The sequence below is a fragment of the Acinonyx jubatus genome, chromosome B3 (genome assembly GCF_027475565.1).
Source record: "Acinonyx jubatus isolate Ajub_Pintada_27869175 chromosome B3, VMU_Ajub_asm_v1.0, whole genome shotgun sequence".
Classification (NCBI taxonomy): domain Eukaryota; kingdom Metazoa; phylum Chordata; class Mammalia; order Carnivora; family Felidae; genus Acinonyx; species Acinonyx jubatus.
In genome coordinates this window covers 26699652-26718541 of record NC_069386.1, presented here as the reverse complement: position 1 = coordinate 26718541, position 18890 = coordinate 26699652, and the positions used below count along the sequence as shown (strand labels likewise).

The 18890-nt window shown below is 39.8% G+C and overlaps 1 protein-coding gene across 2 annotated transcripts in view; it reads left to right on the top strand.

Annotated features, from left to right (window-relative positions):
• The window catches only part of OCA2 (OCA2 melanosomal transmembrane protein), a 492350-nt gene extending 473829 nt beyond the window's left edge, over window positions 1–18521 (top strand). For both annotated transcript variants that reach the window (XM_027067861.2, XM_053223670.1), the window contains exon 24: window positions 17802–18521. In XM_027067861.2, coding sequence (XP_026923662.1) covers window positions 17802–17886 — 85 coding nt within the window. In that variant the 3' untranslated portion in view covers window positions 17887–18521. The remainder of the gene's footprint in view (window positions 1–17801) is intronic.
• Window positions 18522–18890: the final 369 nt, after the last annotated feature.

Genomic DNA, 18890 nt, shown 5'->3' with positions numbered 1-18890 from the left:
AGCCTTATCGGTGTCCCTTTATATGTTAGAGCACGTTTATCCCTAGCTGCTTTCAGAATTTTCTCTTTATCCTTGCATTTTGCCAGTTTCACTATGATACGTCGTGCAGAAGATCATTTCAAGTTACGTCTGAAAGGAGTTTTCTGTGCCTCTTGGATTTCAATGCATTTTTCTTTCCCCAGATCAGGGAAGTTCTCAGCTACGATTTGTTCAAACATACCTTCAGCCCCTTTCTCTCTCTCTTACTCCTCTGGAATCCCTATTATATGGATATTGTTCCATTTCATTCCATCACTTAGTTCTCTAATTCTCCCCTCATACTCCTGGATTTTTTTATCTCTCTTTTTCTCAGCTTCCTGTTTTTCCATAATTTTATCTTCTAATTCACTTATTCTCTCCTCTGCCTCTTCAATCCGAGCTGTGGTCACCTCTATTTTATTTTGCATCTCATTTATAGCATTTTTTAGCTCCTCCTGTTTCTTAGTCCCTTGATCTCTGTAGCAATAGATGCTCTGCTGTCCTCTATATTTTTTCAAGCCCAGTGATTAATTTTATGACTATTATTTTAAATTCATGTTCTATTATATTGCTTAAGTCATTTTTGATCAATTTGTTAGCTGTTGCTACTTCCTGGAGTTTCTTTTGAGGAGAATTCTTCCATTTCGTCATTTTGGATAGTCCCTGGAGTGGCGCAGAACTGCAGGGCACTTCCCCTGTGCTGTCTGGAATAACTTGTGTTGGTGGGCGGGGTGGCAGTCAGACCTGATGTCTGCCCCCAGCCCACTGCTGGGGCCACAGTCAGACTGGTGTGTACCTTATCTTCCCTTCTCCCAGGTTCAGGACTCACTGTGGAGTGGCATGGCCCCTGTCTGGGCTACTTGCACACTGCCATGTTTGTGGTGCTGCTTCTATGGGATCTGGCATATTAGCCAGGGTCTATCTGCAAGGTGCACAGGGGCAGGAGGGGCAGGCTTAGCTCACTTTGCCATTGTCAGTGGTCCCCTGTGGGAGGGGTCCTGCAGCACCAGGAACGAGGTAGGCAGACCCTTCAGAGGGATGGATCCACAGAAGCACAGCGTTGGGTGTTTGCGTGGTGCAAGCAAGTTCGGTGACAGAAACTGGTTCCCTTTGGGATTTCGGCTGGGTGATGGGTGAGAGAGTTGGTGCAGTCCAGTGCCTTTGTTCCTCGGTGAGCTGAACTTTGTCTTCCAGGGTTCAACACTTTTCCCTCCCGTTGTCCTCTTGCTCTCCCGCTCTCCAAGCAGAGCTGTTGACTTATAACATTCCAGATGTTAAGTCCCACTGGCTGTCAGAACTCACACAGTCTGGCCCCTCTGGTTTTGCAATCCAGACTTTGGGGGTTCTGCCTTGCTGGGCAGGCTGCCCCTCTGCCGGCCGGCTCCCTCCCGCCAGTCCATGTAGTGCACACTGCCTCTCTGCCCTTCCTACCCTCTTCTGTGGGCATCTTATCTATGCTTGGCTCCAGAAAGCCTGTTCTGCTAGTCTTCTGGTGTTTTTTTGGTTATTTAGGCAGGTGTGGGTGGAATCTAAGTGATCAGCAGGATGCGGTGAGCCCAGCGTCCTCCTATGCTGCCATTTTCCCAAAGAAGACCTCAAAACATTGATAATTAATATACAGTATTTCAAGAGCATTTTCAAGAGCATAAAGTACTATACCTTGGTCATTGCTTTATTTACTATATTTTAAATTTCTTTGCAGAAAATATTATTTGATAGGAAGATTAGCCTAAGGGAGGTGGGTATTTGTTGAGGTATGCAGCAAATTCAAGTCACACTACCAGATTTTGCTTGGGCCCTGCTTTCTATGACTTACCAGCAGCTGATTTGGCTCCAAAGAAGAAGGTAACATCGTAAAGTTCAAGGCAGGCCTTGGGGACGTACATGGGAGTCAAATCTAGCCTTGGTTATTTTAATTAATTTCAATTGAGGAAAAGTAATACACAAATGAAATAAAACAGGAAAGAAGGAGGAAGAAAACAAGCAACAGAAACCAAACTTACTGAATTAGAAGACGAAAAATGGAATAAGAGAAGATAATTGCAAGTGACATATCTGATAAAGGGTTAGTCACCAAAATATATAAAGAACTTACAAAACTCAAAACCCAAAAAACAAATAATCCAGTTTGAAAATTGGCAGAAGGGGGGCACCTGGGTGGCTCAGTCAGTTAAGCTTCCGACTTCAGTTCAGGTCATATCATAGTTCATGAGTTTGAGCCCCATGTCGAGATTTGTGCTGACAGCTTGGAACCTGGAGCCTGCTTCAGATTCTGTCTCCCTCTCTCTCTGCTTCTTCCACATTCATTCTCTCTCTCTCTCTCTTTCTCTCTCAAAAATAAATAAACATTAAAAAAACTCTTTATTAAAAACATGTTCAGAAAACATGAACAGACATTTTTCCAAATAAGACATACAGATGGACAAAAGACACATGAAAAAAAGCTCAACATCACTCATAATCAGGGAAGTACAAATTAAAATTACAATGAGATATCACCTTACACTTGTCAGAATGGCTAAAATTAACAATACTGTAAACAACAGGTGTTGGTGAGAATGTGGAGAAAGGGGAACACTTGTGCACTGTTGGTGGGAATGCAAACTGGTGTAGCCACTCTAGAAAACAATATAGAGTTTCCTCAAAAAATTAAAAATTTAACTATCCTACCATCCAGCAATTGCACTACTAGGTACTTACCCAAAGAATTAAAAAAAAACTGATTTAAAGAACACATGCACCCCAATATTTATAGCAGCATTATCAACAATAGTCAAGTTATGGAAAGAGTCCAAATGTCCACTGACTAATGAATGGGTAAAGAAGAAGTGGTATATATACACAATGGAAAATATTCAGCTATCAAAAAGAATAAATACTTGCCATATGCAACAACATGGTTGAAGCTATAGAGTATTATACTAAGTGAAATAAGTTAGAGAAAGATAAATACCACGATTTCACCCATATACAGAATTTAAGAAACAAAACAATCATAGGGGAGAGAAAGAGAGAGAGGCAAACCAAAAAACAGACTCTTAACTATAGAGAACAAACTGATGGCTATCAGAGTGGATTTGGGTAGGGGGATGGGTTAAATAGGTTAAATAGGTGATGGGTTAAATAGGTTAAATAGGTGATGGGTTAAATAGGATTAAGGAGTACATTTGTGATGAGCACCGGGTATTTTATGTAAGAGTTGAATCACTAAAATCTATACCTGGAATTAATATTTCACTGTATATCAACTAACTGGAATTTAAATAGAAACAAACAAAACCAAACACACACACACACACACATGCAAGCAAGACTATAAATGGTAGAATTCATAAGTCAAGAGGTGATTTTTTTGTAAAAAAAATTTTTTTGTAAACACTCCACAATGTGAATTCTGATGGGGGTGGGGGGGCACTCAATCTCATGACTGTGAGATCATGACCTGAGCCAAATCAAGAGTTGGACACTTAACTGTCAAAGCCACCCAGGCACCCCAACATTTTTCATATTATAGATAAAACTTTGTCATCAACAAAGAAAAAGAATAAAAGTAAAAATTATGTGTTAAAAAGGGAATAAAAAGGGCACTTGGGTGGCTCAGCTGGTTGAGTGTCCTTCAGCTTAGGTCATGATTTCACAGTTTGTGAGTTCGAGCCCTGTGCCAGGCTCTGTGCTGACAGCTTGGAGCCTGGAGCCTGCTTTGGATTCTGTGCCTCCCTCTCTCTCTGCCCACCCCTCACTAGTAATATGTCTCTCCCTCAAAAATAAATAAAAACGTTAAAAAATAAATACAAAGGGAATATTTGCCTACAGAGGCAAATATTAAAGTTACATTAGAATATTACATGAAAAAGAATTTTTCTAAAATAAATGTTTTTCTGGAAAAATATAAATAATCAAAGTTATTTTAAGAATCAGTGGAACCAAATAGATGCTCTCTTTGAAATTTTCATGCCCATTCTCCTCTTCTTTGCCTGTTAAATTCCTATTTTCTGTTGAACACGAAACTCAAAAGTCATTTTTCTTACAAACCTCCTCTGCTCTGCTCAGCCCCTCATGCCCCCCCCACCCCAGTTGGGCACCACCAATGAAAGAGCTGCTTGCTTTTGGTGCTTGCCTTCAGAATCCTGAGTAGGGGCCTCTAGATAGTAGTAACTATATTGTTTTACAAATTTGATCTTCTGTTTTTCCCTTTCACTGTGGGCTACTTGTAGGCAAGGAGTGCCTGTTATTTCTCTTTATATCGCCCACATATTAGACAACAAAGAGTTCAATATAAATGATATTAAGTAATTTAAGAGAGGATCAATTAATTGTAATAAAGGAAGAATTTCAGGGTGTATAGGCCAGAAGATGCCAGTAAAAAGGAGGCATTAAAGATATGGGAGAATAAGGCACTTGGTAGAGAAACTTCTTAGAGGAGAGCCAGAGAGATGTAGTCCAGAGTTTGAGTCCAACACTCAAAAGAGGGAAAAAAGAAAGGTAAAGATAAAGGCTTCTGGGCGGAGATGAGGAATGTTGCTGCCATTTCACCTAGATAAATGTGACATTCTTTAAAAAGTCAGAAGGGATGCATGCACCCCTGTTTATTGTAACATCATTTACATTTGATACATTATGGAAGCAGCCCAAGTGTCCATCAATAGATAAATGGATAAAGATATAATATATAAATTATATATATATATATATATATATATATATATATATATAATAGAATATTATTTAGCCATAAAAAAGAATGAAATCTTGCCTTTTGCAATGACATGGATGGACTAGAGAGTATAATCCTAAGTGAAATAAGCCAGTCAGAGAAAGACAAATACCATATGATTTCACTCATGTGGAATTTGAGAAACAGAAAAAATGAACAAAGGGAAAAAATGAGAGAGAGAGAGAGAGAGAGAGAGAGAGAGAGAGATACAAATGAAAAACCAGACTCTTAACCATGTAGAGAATAAGCTGATGGTTACACACAGGGGAGATATTTGAAATAGGTGAAGGGGATTAAGAGTACACTTGTCTTGAAGAATACTCAGTAATATCAACACAACTAAAAGGCAACCGATGGAATGGGGAAAGATATTTTCAAATGACATATCAGACAAAGGGCTAGTATCCAAAATCTATAAAGAGCTCACCAAACTCCACACCCGGAAAACAAATAATCCAGTGAATAAATGGGCAGAAAACATGAATAGACCCTTCTCTAAAGAAGACATCCGGATGGCCAACAGGCACATGAAAAGATACTCAACGTTGCTCCTCATCAGGGAAATACAAATCAAAACCACACTCAGATACCACCTCACACCAGTCAGAATGGCTAAGATGAACAAATCAAGAGACTATAGATGCTGGCGAGGTTGTGGAGAAATGGGAACCCTCTTGCATTGTTGGTGGGAATGCAAACTGGTGCAGCCACTCTGGAAAACAGTGTGGAGGTTCCTCAGAAAATTAAAAATAGATCTACCCTATGACCCAGAAATAGCACTGCTAGGAATTTACCCAAAGGATACAGGCGTGCTGATGCATAGGGGCACTTGTACCCCAATGTTTATAGCAGCACTTTCAACAATAGCCAAATTATGGGAAGAGCCTAAATGTCCATCAACTGATGAATGGATAAAGAAATTGTGGTTTATATACACAATGGAGTACTACATGGCAATGAGAAAGAATGAAATATGGCCTTTTGTAGCAACATGGATGGAACTGGAGAATGTTATGCTAAGTGAAATAATTCATACAGAGAAAGACAGATACCATATGTTTTCACTCTTATGTGGATCATGAGAAACTTAACAGAAGGAGGGGAAGGAAAAAAAGAGAGGGAGGGAGCCAAATCATAAGAGACTCTTAAAAGCTGAGAATAAACTGAGGGTTGATGGGGGTGGTGGGGAGAGTGGGTGATGGACATTGAGGAGGGCACCTCTTGGGATGAACACTGGGTGTTGTATGGAAACCAATTTGACAATAAATTTCATATTAAAAAAATACTGAGTAATATATGGGATTGTTGAATTACTATATTGTATGCCTAAAACTAATATAACACTATATGTTAAGTATACTGAAATTAATAAAAATCAGAAAGAAGGTTACATTCTAAATATGGGACAAGGAGCCAGGAAACTTAACATAGGTGTTGGACAGAGCATAATAGAGTGTCTTCACATGGTTCCAGGTGTCTGGGAGGTTGTCTGACTTTCTATTTATGTTCAGTGGAGATTCTCAGCTGGTAAAGCGACTTCCCAACATGGAAGTGAGAGGCTGGCTGACTGCAGATCTCATGGTGGTAGTGATGAGAGTTCTAACTCCACAGATGGCCAAATAGTACTGATGCTGGTCAAGAGACAGAAGAAGATGGCAGAGGTGGGCACAAAGTATGCAACAAAAATGCCTTTACTCAGGAGGAGAAAGGCCAAGACATAATTTTCTCAAATTCTTTCTCTTTTGCTTGCTATAAAGATGGTAGATACATGTCATAAGCTTGAACGCATGAAAAAGAAACCACCCCAAAAAATCTATTCTGATGGAGGAAAAAACCAAATTATTAGAATTTCCATCCTTGGATGCCTTTTCCTTCCCAAGCTTTGCCCCTTCACTTTAATGCTTTGTTCCTTGCCATGATTCCTATAATGTTCCTCTGTCATCCTTTCTAGTCTTTAGCCATGTGAACTGTACTGCTGGCAGATAGTCACCAATGCAATGTGATGGGGAGGACTCTGAAGACACCAGGAGACCTCCTCCTTCCTTGGATGTGCCTTCTTTCTTCTGTAGCTCTCCCTCCAGATCATCACTTTCTACCCCTCCATGAACTCCTCTCTCTCTGGGAAATACAATGATGGGTCTTTATTTATAAGATGCAGGAAGCTCCTTCAGCCTTCATGAAGAGAATTAGCTAGTTGTCACCTGGAGAGATCCAGGAGATGAGGCATGCAGCTGTTCAAATTTAAAATGAGGGCTGAGGATGAGAAAGAAATTCCTGTCCTGGGGTCTTGAGTGAGCTGAAGACAGGTTAGGGGGCTGAAGAGAATGGCTCTCAAGGTACCCATGGTCTACAGAAAGTGGAGCCAGCTGTGTACCCACGTGATAAGCTCCCACGGTTCTGTAGAAACAGAAGCCATTCTGCTGAGAAACATTCATTACCTTTGTAGAAGGGAAACAGAAAAATGTCTTTTGATTAAGATCTATAGTCATGGTGTGTTATAAAGCCTTTTGGAAAGGAAAAATAAAAAGGAAGAATGGTTTCAGTCTAAAAGCCAAGTAGGAGACTTCATTAGCAAACATTTCCTTTTGAAAACTAGGTCTCTCTTCAGTGTGTGGAGCTTTGCTCTCAGTGCATTGCCTGACCTCCATTGGAAATTGCATAGTTCTGGGGCAGCTTGTTTCCCAGAAATCTGGAAGTTTTGGCTCCTTGGAGTACTGTGTGTCATCACAGTTGCGTTTTTAACCTAAAACTGAATACATCAAATGCAGCGTTTGTCTGGGCCTCCATCTGACATTTTGCATCTTGATTTGTGCTTTTTTTTTTTTTTTGCAACCTAACAAATTATTTTATTTTATTTTATTTTATTTTATTATTTTATTTTATTTTATTTTATTTTATTTTATTTTATTTCTTATTAGAAACTATGCACTCCAGAGGACAGTGGAATGTTTTTTTTTCAATATATGACATTTATTGTCAAATTGGTTTCCATACAACACCCAGTGCTCATCTCAAAAGGTACCCTCCTCAATACCCATCACCCACCCTTCCCTCCCTCCCACCCCCCCATCAACCCTCAGTTTGTTCTCAGTTTTTAAGAGTCTCTTATGCTTTGGCTCTCTCCCACTCTAACCTCTTTTTTTTTCCTTCCCCTCCCCCATGGGTTTCTGTTAAGTTTCTCAGGATCCACATAAGAGTGAAAACATATGGTATCTGTCTTTCTCTGTATGGCTTATTTCACTTAGCATCACACTCTCCAGTTTCATCCACGTTGCTACAAAGGGTCATATTTCATTCTTTCTCATTGCCAACTAGTATTCCATTGTGTATATAAACCACAATTTCTTTATCCATTCATCAGTTGATGGGCATTTAGGCTCTTTCCATAATTTGGCTATTGTTGAGAGTGCTGCTATAAACATTGGGGTACAAGTGCCCCTATGCATCAGTACTCCTGTATCCCTTGGGTAAATTCCTAACAGTGCTATTGCTGGGTCATAAAGTAGGTCTATTTTTAATTTTTTGAGGAACCTCCACACTGTTTTCCAGTGTCTGCACCAGTTTGCATTCCCACCAACAATGCAAGAGGGTTCCCGATTCTCCACATTGTCTCCAGCATCTATAGTCTCCAGATTGTTCATTTTGGCCACTCTGACTGGCGTGAGGTGATATCTGAGTGTGGTTTTGATTTGTATTTCCCTGATAAGGAGCGACGTTGAGCATCTTTTCATGTGCCTGTTGGCCATCCGGATGTCTTCTTTAGAGAAATGTCTATTCATGTTTTCTGCCCATTTATTCACTGGATTATTTGTTTTCCGGGTGTGGAGTTTGGTGAGCTCTTTATAGATTTTGGATACTAGCCCTTTGTCCGATATGCCATTTGCAAATATCTTTTCCCATTCCGTTGGTTGCCTTTTCGTTTTGTTGGTTGTTTCCTTTGCTGTGCGGAAGCTTTTTATCTTCATAAGGTCCCAGTAATTCATTTTTGCTTTTAATTCCCTTGCCTTTGGGGAAGTGTCGAGTAAGATGCTACGGCTGAGGTCAGAGAGGTCTTTTCCTGCTTTCTCCTCTAGGGTTTTGATGGTTTCCTGTCTCACATTCAGGTCCTTTATCCATTTTGAGTTTATTTTTGTGAATGGTGTGAGAAAGTGGTCTAGTTTCAACCTTCTGCATGTTGCTGTCCAGTTCTCCCAGCACCATTTGTTAAAGAGACTGTCTTTTTTCCATTGGATGTTCTTTCCTGCTTTGTCAAAGATGAGTTGGCCATACTTTTGTGGGTCTAGTTCTTGGGTTTCTATTCTATTCCATTAGTCTATGTGTTTGTTTTTGTGCCAATACCATGCTGTAGTGATGATTACAGCTTTGTAGTAGACGCTAAAGCCTGGGATTGTGATGCCTCCTGCTTTGGTCTTCTTCTTCAAAATTACTTTGGCTATTCGGGGCCTTTTGTGGTTCCATATGAATTTTAGGATTGCTTGTTCTAGTTTCAAGAAGAATGCTGGTGCAATTTTGATTGGGAATGCATTGAATGTGTAGATAGCTTTGGGTAGTATTGACATTTTGACAATATTTATTCTTCCAATCCATGAGCAGGGAATGTCTTTCCATTTCTTTATATCTTCTTCAATTACCTTCATAAGCTTTCTATAGTTTTCAGCATACAGATCCTTTACATCTTTGGTTAGATTTATTCCTAGGTATTTTATGCTTCTTGGTGCAATTGTGAATGGGATCAGTTTCTTTATTTGTCTTTCTGTTGCTTCATTATTAGTGTATAAGAATGCAAATGATTTCTGTACATTGATTTTGTATCCTGCAACTTTGCTGAATTCATGTATCAGTTCTAGCAGACTTTTGGTGGAGTCTATCGGATTTTCCATGTATAATATCATATCATCTGCAAAAAACGAAAGCTTGACTTCATCTTTGCCAATTTTGATGCCTTTGATTTCCTTTTGTTGTCTGATTGCTGATGCTAGAATTTCCAACACTATGTTAAACAACAGCGGTGAGCGTGGGCATCCCTGTCGTGTTCCTGATCTCAGGGAAAAAGCTCTCAGTTTTTCCCCATCGAGGATGATGTTAGCTGTGGGCTTTTCATAAATGGCTTTTATGATGTTGAAGTATATTCCTTCTATCCCGACTTTCTCGAGGGTTTTTATTAAGAAAGGATGCTGAATTTTGTCAAATGCTTTTTCTGCATCGATTGACAGGATCATATAGTTCTTTTCTTTTCTTTTATCAATGTGATGTATCATGTCGATTGATTTGGGAATGGTGAACCAGCCCTGCATCCCAGGAATGAATCCCACTTGATCATGATGAATAATTCTTTTTAAATGCTGTTGAATTCGATTTGCTAGTATCTTGTTGAGAATTTTTGCATCCATACTCATCAGGGATATTGGCCTGTAGTTCTCTTTTTTTACTGGGTCTCTGTCTGGTTTAGGAATCAAAGTAATACTGGCTTCATAGAATGAGTCTGGAAGTTTTCCTTCCCTTTCTATTTCTTGGAATAGCTTGAGAAGGATAGGTATTATCTCCACTTTAAATGTCTGGTAGAACTCCCATGGGAAGCCATTTGGTCCTGGACTCTTCTTTGTTGGGAGATTTTTGATAACTGATTCAATTTCTTCGCTGGTTATGGGTCTGTTCAAGCTTTCTATTTCCTCCTGATTGAGTTTTGGAAGAGTGTGGGTGTTTAGGAATTTGTTCATTTCTTCCACGATGTCCAATATGTTGGCATATAATTTTTCATAGTATTCCCTGATAATTGTTTGTATCTCTGAGGGATTGGTTGTAATAATTCCATTTTCATTCATGATTTTATCTATTTGGGTCATCTCCGTTTTCTTTTTGAGAAGCCTGGCTAGAGATTTGTCAATTTTGTTTATTTTTTCAAAAAACCAACTCTTGGTTTCATTAATCTGCTCTACAGTTTTTTTAGATTCTATATTGTTTATTTCTGCGCTGATCTTTATTATTTCTCTTCTTCTGCTGGGTTTAGGCTGCCTTTGCTGTTCTGCTTCTATTTCCTTTAGGTGTGCTCTTAGAGTTTGTATTTGGGATTTTTCTTGTTTCTTGAGATAGGCCTGGATTGCGATGTATTTTCCTCTCAGGACTGCCTTCGCTGCATCCCTAAGCGTTTGGATTGTTGTATTTTCATTTTCGTTTGTTTTCATATATTTTTTAATTTCTTCTCTAATTGCCTGGTTGAGCCATTCATTCTTTAGTAGGGTGTTTTTAACCTCCATGCTTTTGGAGGTTTTCCAGACTTTTTCCTGTGGTTGATTTCAAGCTTCATAACATTGTGGTCTGAAAGTATGCATGGTATAATTTCAATTCTTGTATACTTATGAAGGGCTGTTTTGTGACCCAGTATACGATCTATCTTGGAGAATGTTCCATGTGCACTTGAGAAGAAAGTATATTCTGTTGCTTTGGGATGCAGAGTTCCAAATATGTCTGTCAAGTCCATCTGATCCAATGTATCATTCAGGGCCCTTGTTTCTTTATTGACCATGTGTCTAGATGATCTATCCATTTCTGTAAGTGGAGTGTTAAAGTTCCCTGCAATTACCACATTCTTATCAATAAGGTTGCTTATGTTTATGAGTAATTGTTTTATATATTTAGGGCTTCTGGTATTCGGTGCATAGACATTTATAATTGTTAGCTTTTCCTGATGGATAGACCCTGTAATTATTATATAATACCTTCTTCATCTCTTGTTACAGACTTTAATTTAAAGTCTAGTTTTTCTGATATAAGTATGGCAACTCCAGCTGTCTTTTGGCTTCCAGTAGCATGATAAATAATTCTCCATCCCCTCACTCGCAATCTAAAGGTGTCCTCAGGTCTAAAATGAGTCTCTTGTAGACAGCAAATAGATGGGTCTTGTTTTTTTATCCATTCTGATACCCTATGTCTTTTGGTTGGCGCATTTAATCCATTTACATTCAGTGTTATTATAGAAAGATCCGGGTTTAGAGTCATTGTGATGTCTATATGTTTTATGCTTGTAGCGATGTCTCTGGTACTTTGTCTCACAGGATCCCCCTTAGGATCTCTTGTAGGGCTGGTTTAGTGGTGACAAATTGCTTCAGTTTTTGTTTGTTTGGGAAGACCTTTATCTCTCCTTCTATTCTAAATGACAGACTTGCTGGATAAAGGATTCTTGGCTGCATATTTTTTCTGTTCATCACATTGAAGATCTCGTGCCAATACTTTCTGGCTTGCCAAATTTGAAAAGAGAGATCGGTCACGAGTCTTATAGGTCTCCCTTTATATGTTAGGGCACGTTTATCCCTTGCTGCTTTCAGGATTTTCTCTTTATCCTTGTATGTTCCCAGTTTCACTATGATATGTCGTGCAGAAGATCAAGTTACGTCTGAAGGGAGTTCTCTGTGCCTCTTGGATTTCAATGCCTTTTTCCTTCCCCATTTTAGGGAAGTTCTCAGCTATTATTTCTTCAAGTATACCTTCAGCACCTTTCCGTCTCTCTTCCTCCTCTGGGATACCAAGTATGCGTATATTATTTCTTCTTAGTGTATCACTTAGTTCTCTAATTTTCCTTTCATACTCCTGGATTTTTTTATCTCTCTTTTTCTCAGCTTCCTCTTTTTCCATAGTTTTATCTTCTAGTTCACCTATTCTCTCCTCTGCCTCTTCAATCTGAGCCATGGTCGTTTCCATTTTATTTTGCATGTCGTTTAAAGCGTTTTTCAGCTCCTCCTCACTGTTCCTTAGTCCCTTGATCTCTGTAGCAAGAGATTCTCTGCTGTCCTCTATACTGTTTTCAAGACCAGCGATTAATTTTATGACTATTATTCTAAATTCACTTTCTGTTATATTATTTAAATCCTTTTTGATCAGTTTATTAGCTGTTGTTATTTCCTGGTGATTCTTTTGAGGGGAATTCTTCCGTTTGGTCATTTTGGGTAGTCCCTGGAGTAGTGCGGACCTGCAGGGCACTTCCCCTGTGCTGTGGTGTATAACTGGAGCTGGTGGGCGGGGCCGCAGTCAGACCTGATGTCTGCCCCCAGCCCACCACTGGGGCCACAGTCAGAATGGTGTGTGCCTTCTCTGCACTGTGGGGTGGCATGGCCCGTCTGGGGTACTTGCACACTGCCAGGCTTGTGGTGCTGGGGATCTGGCATATTAGCTGGGGTGGGTAGGCAAGGTGCACAGGGGCAGGAGGGGCAGGCTTAGCTCACTTCTCCTTAGGTGATACACTTCAGGAGGGGCCCTGTGGCAGTGGAAGTGAGTCAGACCCACTCCCGGAGGGGTGGTTCCGCAGAAGCACAGCGTTGGGTGTTTGTGAGGAGCAAGCAAGTTCCCTGGCGGGAACTGGTTCCCTTTGGGATTTTGGCTGGGGGATGGGTGAGGGAGATGGCACTGGCTAGCACCTTTGTTCCCCGCCTAACTGAGCTCTGTCGTCCCGGGGCTCAGCAATTCTCCCTCCCTTTGTCCTCCAGCCTTCCCGCTTTCTGAGCAGAGCTGTTAACTTATGACCTCCCAGATGCTAAGTCATGCTTGCTGTTGGAACACACTCCATCTGGCTCCTCCACTTTTGCAAGGCAGACTCGGGGGCTCTGCTTGGCCGGCAGGCTGCCCCTCCACCCCGGCTCCCTCCCGCCAGTCCGTGCAGGGCACACAGCCTCTCCGCCCTTCTTACCCTCTTCCGTGGGCCTCTCGTCTGCGCTTGGCTCTGGAGACTCCATTCTGCTAGTCTTCTGGTGGTTTTCTGGGTTATTTAGGCAGGTGTAGGTGGAATCTAAGTGATCAGCAGGACGCGCGGTGAGCCCAGCGTCCTCCTACGCTGCCATCTTCTCCCGAAACCCCTGGATTTGTGCTTTGACATTCAAGTGTTTTTGTCTTCTGTAACAGAATGTGATGTTTGGAGCCAGAATGGATTGAAAATAATCTCAGAGGGAAATGAAAACATAATGTGATGCTATGTTTTGAACAAATATGCTTTTCCTAAGCCTTTTGGTGAAGGTACTGCTTTTCTGAGAGGCTTGGGGAGGAAGACAGATGTATCTTCTGGGAAGTGGAACTGCTCTTGGTAAATGTGGAGCATAAATGTGTATACTCAGAGAATGGCTGGCAGTGACAGGACGTCATTAGTGCCCTCACTTCAAATAAATCTCCTTTCAGTGGACTCTTGCCTGGACAGGGAGTGAAGCATTAAAACACCAACCAAACTAACGGTACTCCCACCAGAAAAAGCAGCAGGGACTCACCCCAAGAAGGAAGATGCCAACTTTAGCAGTTTCAACAGAGCTGTGCCATCCTTGTCTTTACCCATCAGATACTCAGGTGTGTAGCTACTGCTGTCAGTGCCATCAAATGCCAATGAATAGCTTCATCATTTGTCTTGACTCTAACATTAAAGAATTCTTTGTCTGTATGTGTGACTTCCAAAATGTAGAAGAAAACGCCACCCTGATGAGCTTGCTAGCCTGGTGGAGATGTACACAGATGGTTGCAGAGCCCCTGCCAGTCTGTCTCAACCTCCTTTTTTTCTGCAAATGCTTCACTCTTGCATATCCTCTGTAAAAGCTCCATGTAGAGCCAGAATCCCCTGCATCTACTCAAGGTCATAAACCTGCCTTTTCAAATGTTTTCATCCAGATATTGTGAGCCACCTAGAGCTGCATTGGACCACACAACCCCTAGTCAGTTTGGCACAATTAAGCCTTGAAATGTGGCAAGTCAAATTAAGGTGTTCTGTGAATGGAAAACCCACACTGGATTTCAAAGATTTAGTATAAAAATTAATGTAAACTATTCAATTTTATGTTGATATATGTTAAAATAATATTTTGGGTATGTTGGCTTCAATAATATATTATTAAATTTAATTTCACTTTTTTTTTTTTTACTTTTTTTTAAAATACGTGGTACTAGAAATTTGAAATTACATAGTGGCTCACAGTATATTTCTATTGGCTTGTGGTCTGGGATTACCTTGCATTTTGAGTGAGCTGACAAGAAGATGACAAGTTTCTTCGCCTTCCCAGGACTTAATGTCTTTTTCTATGATAAGGAGTGTCAAACATTTTTTTTTGTAAGGGTCAGATATAAATCTTTCAGGCTTCATGGGCCACATGGTCTCTGTTGCAACTACTCAACAGTACTTTGATGTGGCAGCCTCAGCTACCCTAGATGGTAGAACATCCATTTTATGATAAGTAAATGAATGGGAGAGAATGTGTTACAATAAAACTTTATTTACAAGAACAGTCAGTGGGCCAGTATTGGCCTGGGGGCTGTAGTTTCTTGTTTCTTGATCTATAAAAAATACTGATTTTCCTAGGTCAATTCTCTTTGGACTGTAAAAGCACATTTTTCATTCATAGAATCCTTACTGTATACACATTGATGGGTTCAAGGATCTTATGGTACATGCAAATATCTTTGTATTATTTTTTGTTGGCATGTTATAATCCAACTAGCAGATGATGAAGCTTGAATCTAAAATATTAGAACTGAAATCTGATATAATTCCCTTCTCTTTTTTTTGTCTCTCCCTCCCTGCCTCCTCTCTTTACCTCCCTCCCTTCCCCCTTTCCCTTTTTACCCCTCTCTTTCTGTCTCTATCTCTGTCTGTTTCTGCTTTTGTTTCTGTCTCTCTCTTCCCACTGGTTAGGCTGGAGTTTGTATGTTGTGGTGTTAGGAGACTGTAGGTGGTATTAGGATAGGCTTAGGTTGATCCATTCTCCCGAGGCTCAGTGAATATTAAAAGGTCTCCCTTGTAGTCCTGGACATCTTGTCTGAGATTCACTGTCATGTTAAATGAACACTAAGGGGTCTCTTGTCAGTCTTTGCTCTGGTGGCTCATTATGTGACCAGATGCTTGTCTAAGGGATTTATAGGGGTGAACGCATAATCCTCATAACAACCTTAGTAAGTAGGTATTATTATTACTTCCATTTTAAAGATGAAGAAATTCAGTCATGGAGATGTTTAATACTTTCCCAGGATCATGCAGCTGGATAAGAACAGAACCCTTAACTAATGTGTTGTGGTGGGAATGCATGTGGATTTTGAAGCCAGAAAAATATGCCAAAACATCATCTGCATCTTAGTGGTGGCATACTTTGTCAAATTCCTTAATATATTTAAGCTTCAGTTTCTTCTATGAAATAGGGATAATATGTATGACCTGCCTTATTGTGTTTGGGAAATTTCAACATCTGCATTCTCAACATCAGGCCCTTAGCATATACTAGATGTGAATAAGTCACTTATTTCTGAGTTGTATGTTGTCATTGTATGGTTTACCTGTACCCACAGGGAAGCAGAATGTATAGTGATTGAAAGCATGCACTCTAGAGTTAGACTGAGGGGGTTTGAATGTCTGTCCACACCAAAGGAGATTAGCCAAGTAACCTGGATAAGTCTGCTTCCTTTTCCGAATCCCATCGGCACAGTGGATGTGATGATATCAATCTCAGAAGGTGATATGAGCAGTTGATGAGGTCAACTTTATGAGGATTTCCACAGTGTCTAGACACTAAATGAACAATTTTTTTTGATGGTGTCTGAATGCTTGCATCAGTCCCTAGATGATACTCCTTCTCAGGATTGTTGCCATCTCTGAGACACCAGTAACCATCTACGATGTTGAGAGCACAGCAGAACCATCTACAAGGAAATTCCTTTGGGCTTGGACTCCCCAAGAGTAAGGTCTTCTTTTTGGGGACTCCATCCTTTGGGAAAGCATACTTGCTTCTGAAACACAGTCAGGTGTCCTATCACCCAGGTTGAAGTATTCAGCATCTTACTTGACACTGACTCAATTCCATACAATCTGTCACAGTGTAAGGAAAGGTTTTGCATTTGTGTGAACGCTTGTGATGATGTCTGTGACAACTGGAGTTGAACAGACACTATTCCTGGGTGCATTTTTCCAGAATTCAATTATTAGGACTGACCTATTGCTAACATACTCAGCTATTAAAAAAAAAAAACAACAAAGTTTACTAATCTCAAATTTAGGTTATTTTACTGAAATCTGTTGTTTCAGTTTTCCATTTTGTAAAAGAAATGTGCCTAGAATAGAACCTACCACCTTACTGAAATGTCTAATTCTGGTCTAGAATTTAAGGAGCTATTTCACTTGTGGTTGTAGTTTCTGTGTTTAAATTACAGCTTCATACAAAGAGCCTTACTGTGACTCTTTCTGAGTAGCCACTCCCCATGCCCACAGCCAGGGGAAGGAAGAATGTTATAATCATTATCATTATAACACACTAGGCTCTTCCCAGTGAATTTTTAAGCCTTTTGGGACAAAAACTTTAGTCTTTGCAGTGACTTCCCTCAATGGCAATGCAGCACGAAGTAATGGCTTCAAAGCATGAATTCCAAATGTGAAATGGGAATCAATTGTGATTTGTTAGCTGGGATAGGAATTTGTGGGAACACAAGTACATCGTAGGAAGAATATAATGAGGGAAACTTTCATCTTCTCATGACTTCTTTTGTATTTGTGCATACCTATACCTCCTTCACTTCACTGAATACAGAAGAAATTCCATTCTTTCCTCTTCCCTTCCTAGAGACAAGAGATTATTTTCTAATCCTACCTCTAAAGCTCTCTTCACTATTAAGTGTTAGGAACTTCAGGGGTCTATAGGAATATGACATTTCTAGGAAATCAGTTTTCTCAGAAGGACAATTGGAAGATGATGCAGAGACTTAAAAAATGGTCCAGTTATATGACACTGACAGTTGTTAAGTGTCATTATCAAGACCAACACTCTAATGTTGTAGATGATTAAATTGAGGCTTTAAAATGTCAATTAAAATTTGTAAAAATTGTAAGCATTTCTCAATAAAATGTCATAATTGGGAGATATCTAATGTAAGCATGCATCCATATCATCTAGGTTAAAACCAACTTTTCAATTTCTAGAAATAAGAAGCAATTGACTTTGTGGATACACAAACCTCCTAAGTCATGACAAATATAATGATGTAATGACATATGTAATAATTAATTTAGAACTCACATTACTTGCCAGACACCAGACACCACAATCCACTTCTCTTCATGTTTCAGGTTGGGCTTCCCAATGATGGTTGTCTCCTGCACAGTTGGGATGTGTTACCTCCTTGTTGCTCATGTCGTGATGGGATGGAATTAACAGATATACATCGTTTGAAGACTAAGGGAAACTTGATCCATCACCAACATCAGTAGAAAACTGCCCCAAGACCACTCTTGGGAGAAGAAAAGGTGCTCATCATGGGGGTGCTCTGGAGTGGAAACCTTTGGCATCCACACTCATTCAGGTGAATGCTAGAAAATCATGGGAAATACAAGATAACTTACTAAAGATTCCACTACAAGAAAATATGTATATTTCAAAACAAGTCTTGCTATGCTCTGTAAGAAAAGACACAAATGCAATATTCGACCCCAAGTGGCTTGTACTGTTTAACTTTCAGTTTCCTGAGGTCATCAAGAGTTTTTTTATGTAATCATTTTCCATGTTAAAATAGTCTGCATCTCTGTACTCTTTCTGGGAAAACGAAAACAGTTTGTAAGGAAACATTTTATGTATTAAAAAAATAAACTGTAACTTGACAAAAGGTTTAGAATTAATTAGTCTCCTAGCTTTCTAGCAGTTTACATAATATAAAATTATATTTTATCCATTTATGTTTTTCTCTGGAGTTTTTAAGTCATCAATTACAAGTGTAGAAATTTGACTTGTAAGATGGTCATAAGTGCTTTTAAAATAATATTTTACAATTTAACAGCCTAGAATAATAAGTTTGAGTTGAAGGTGAATAAGTTGAGTGAATAAGTTGAGTTTTGAAGGTGGTTCAAGATATTTCCATTGATTATAACAAAACTGTGGTTAATACACCCAGCTGTGCACACTCCACAGGACACCAGTGGTTCAGTCAATGTTTATTAAATGCTGGAATGCTTTTGTGTGTGTGTGTGTGTGTGTGTGTGTGTGTGTGTGTGTGGAGTGTTACATGTGAGACAAGGCTAGTGATAACAAAGAGCAAGAGAGGGCAGCATGCTTCAACTGAGGTCTCATATGCTCTGCTTAGGCAATACCATGGCTAAACCCCAGACAACTGATCTCTCCTTCAGTTTTTGTCTACTGCATCTGATTGCTTGGGATGAAGATGT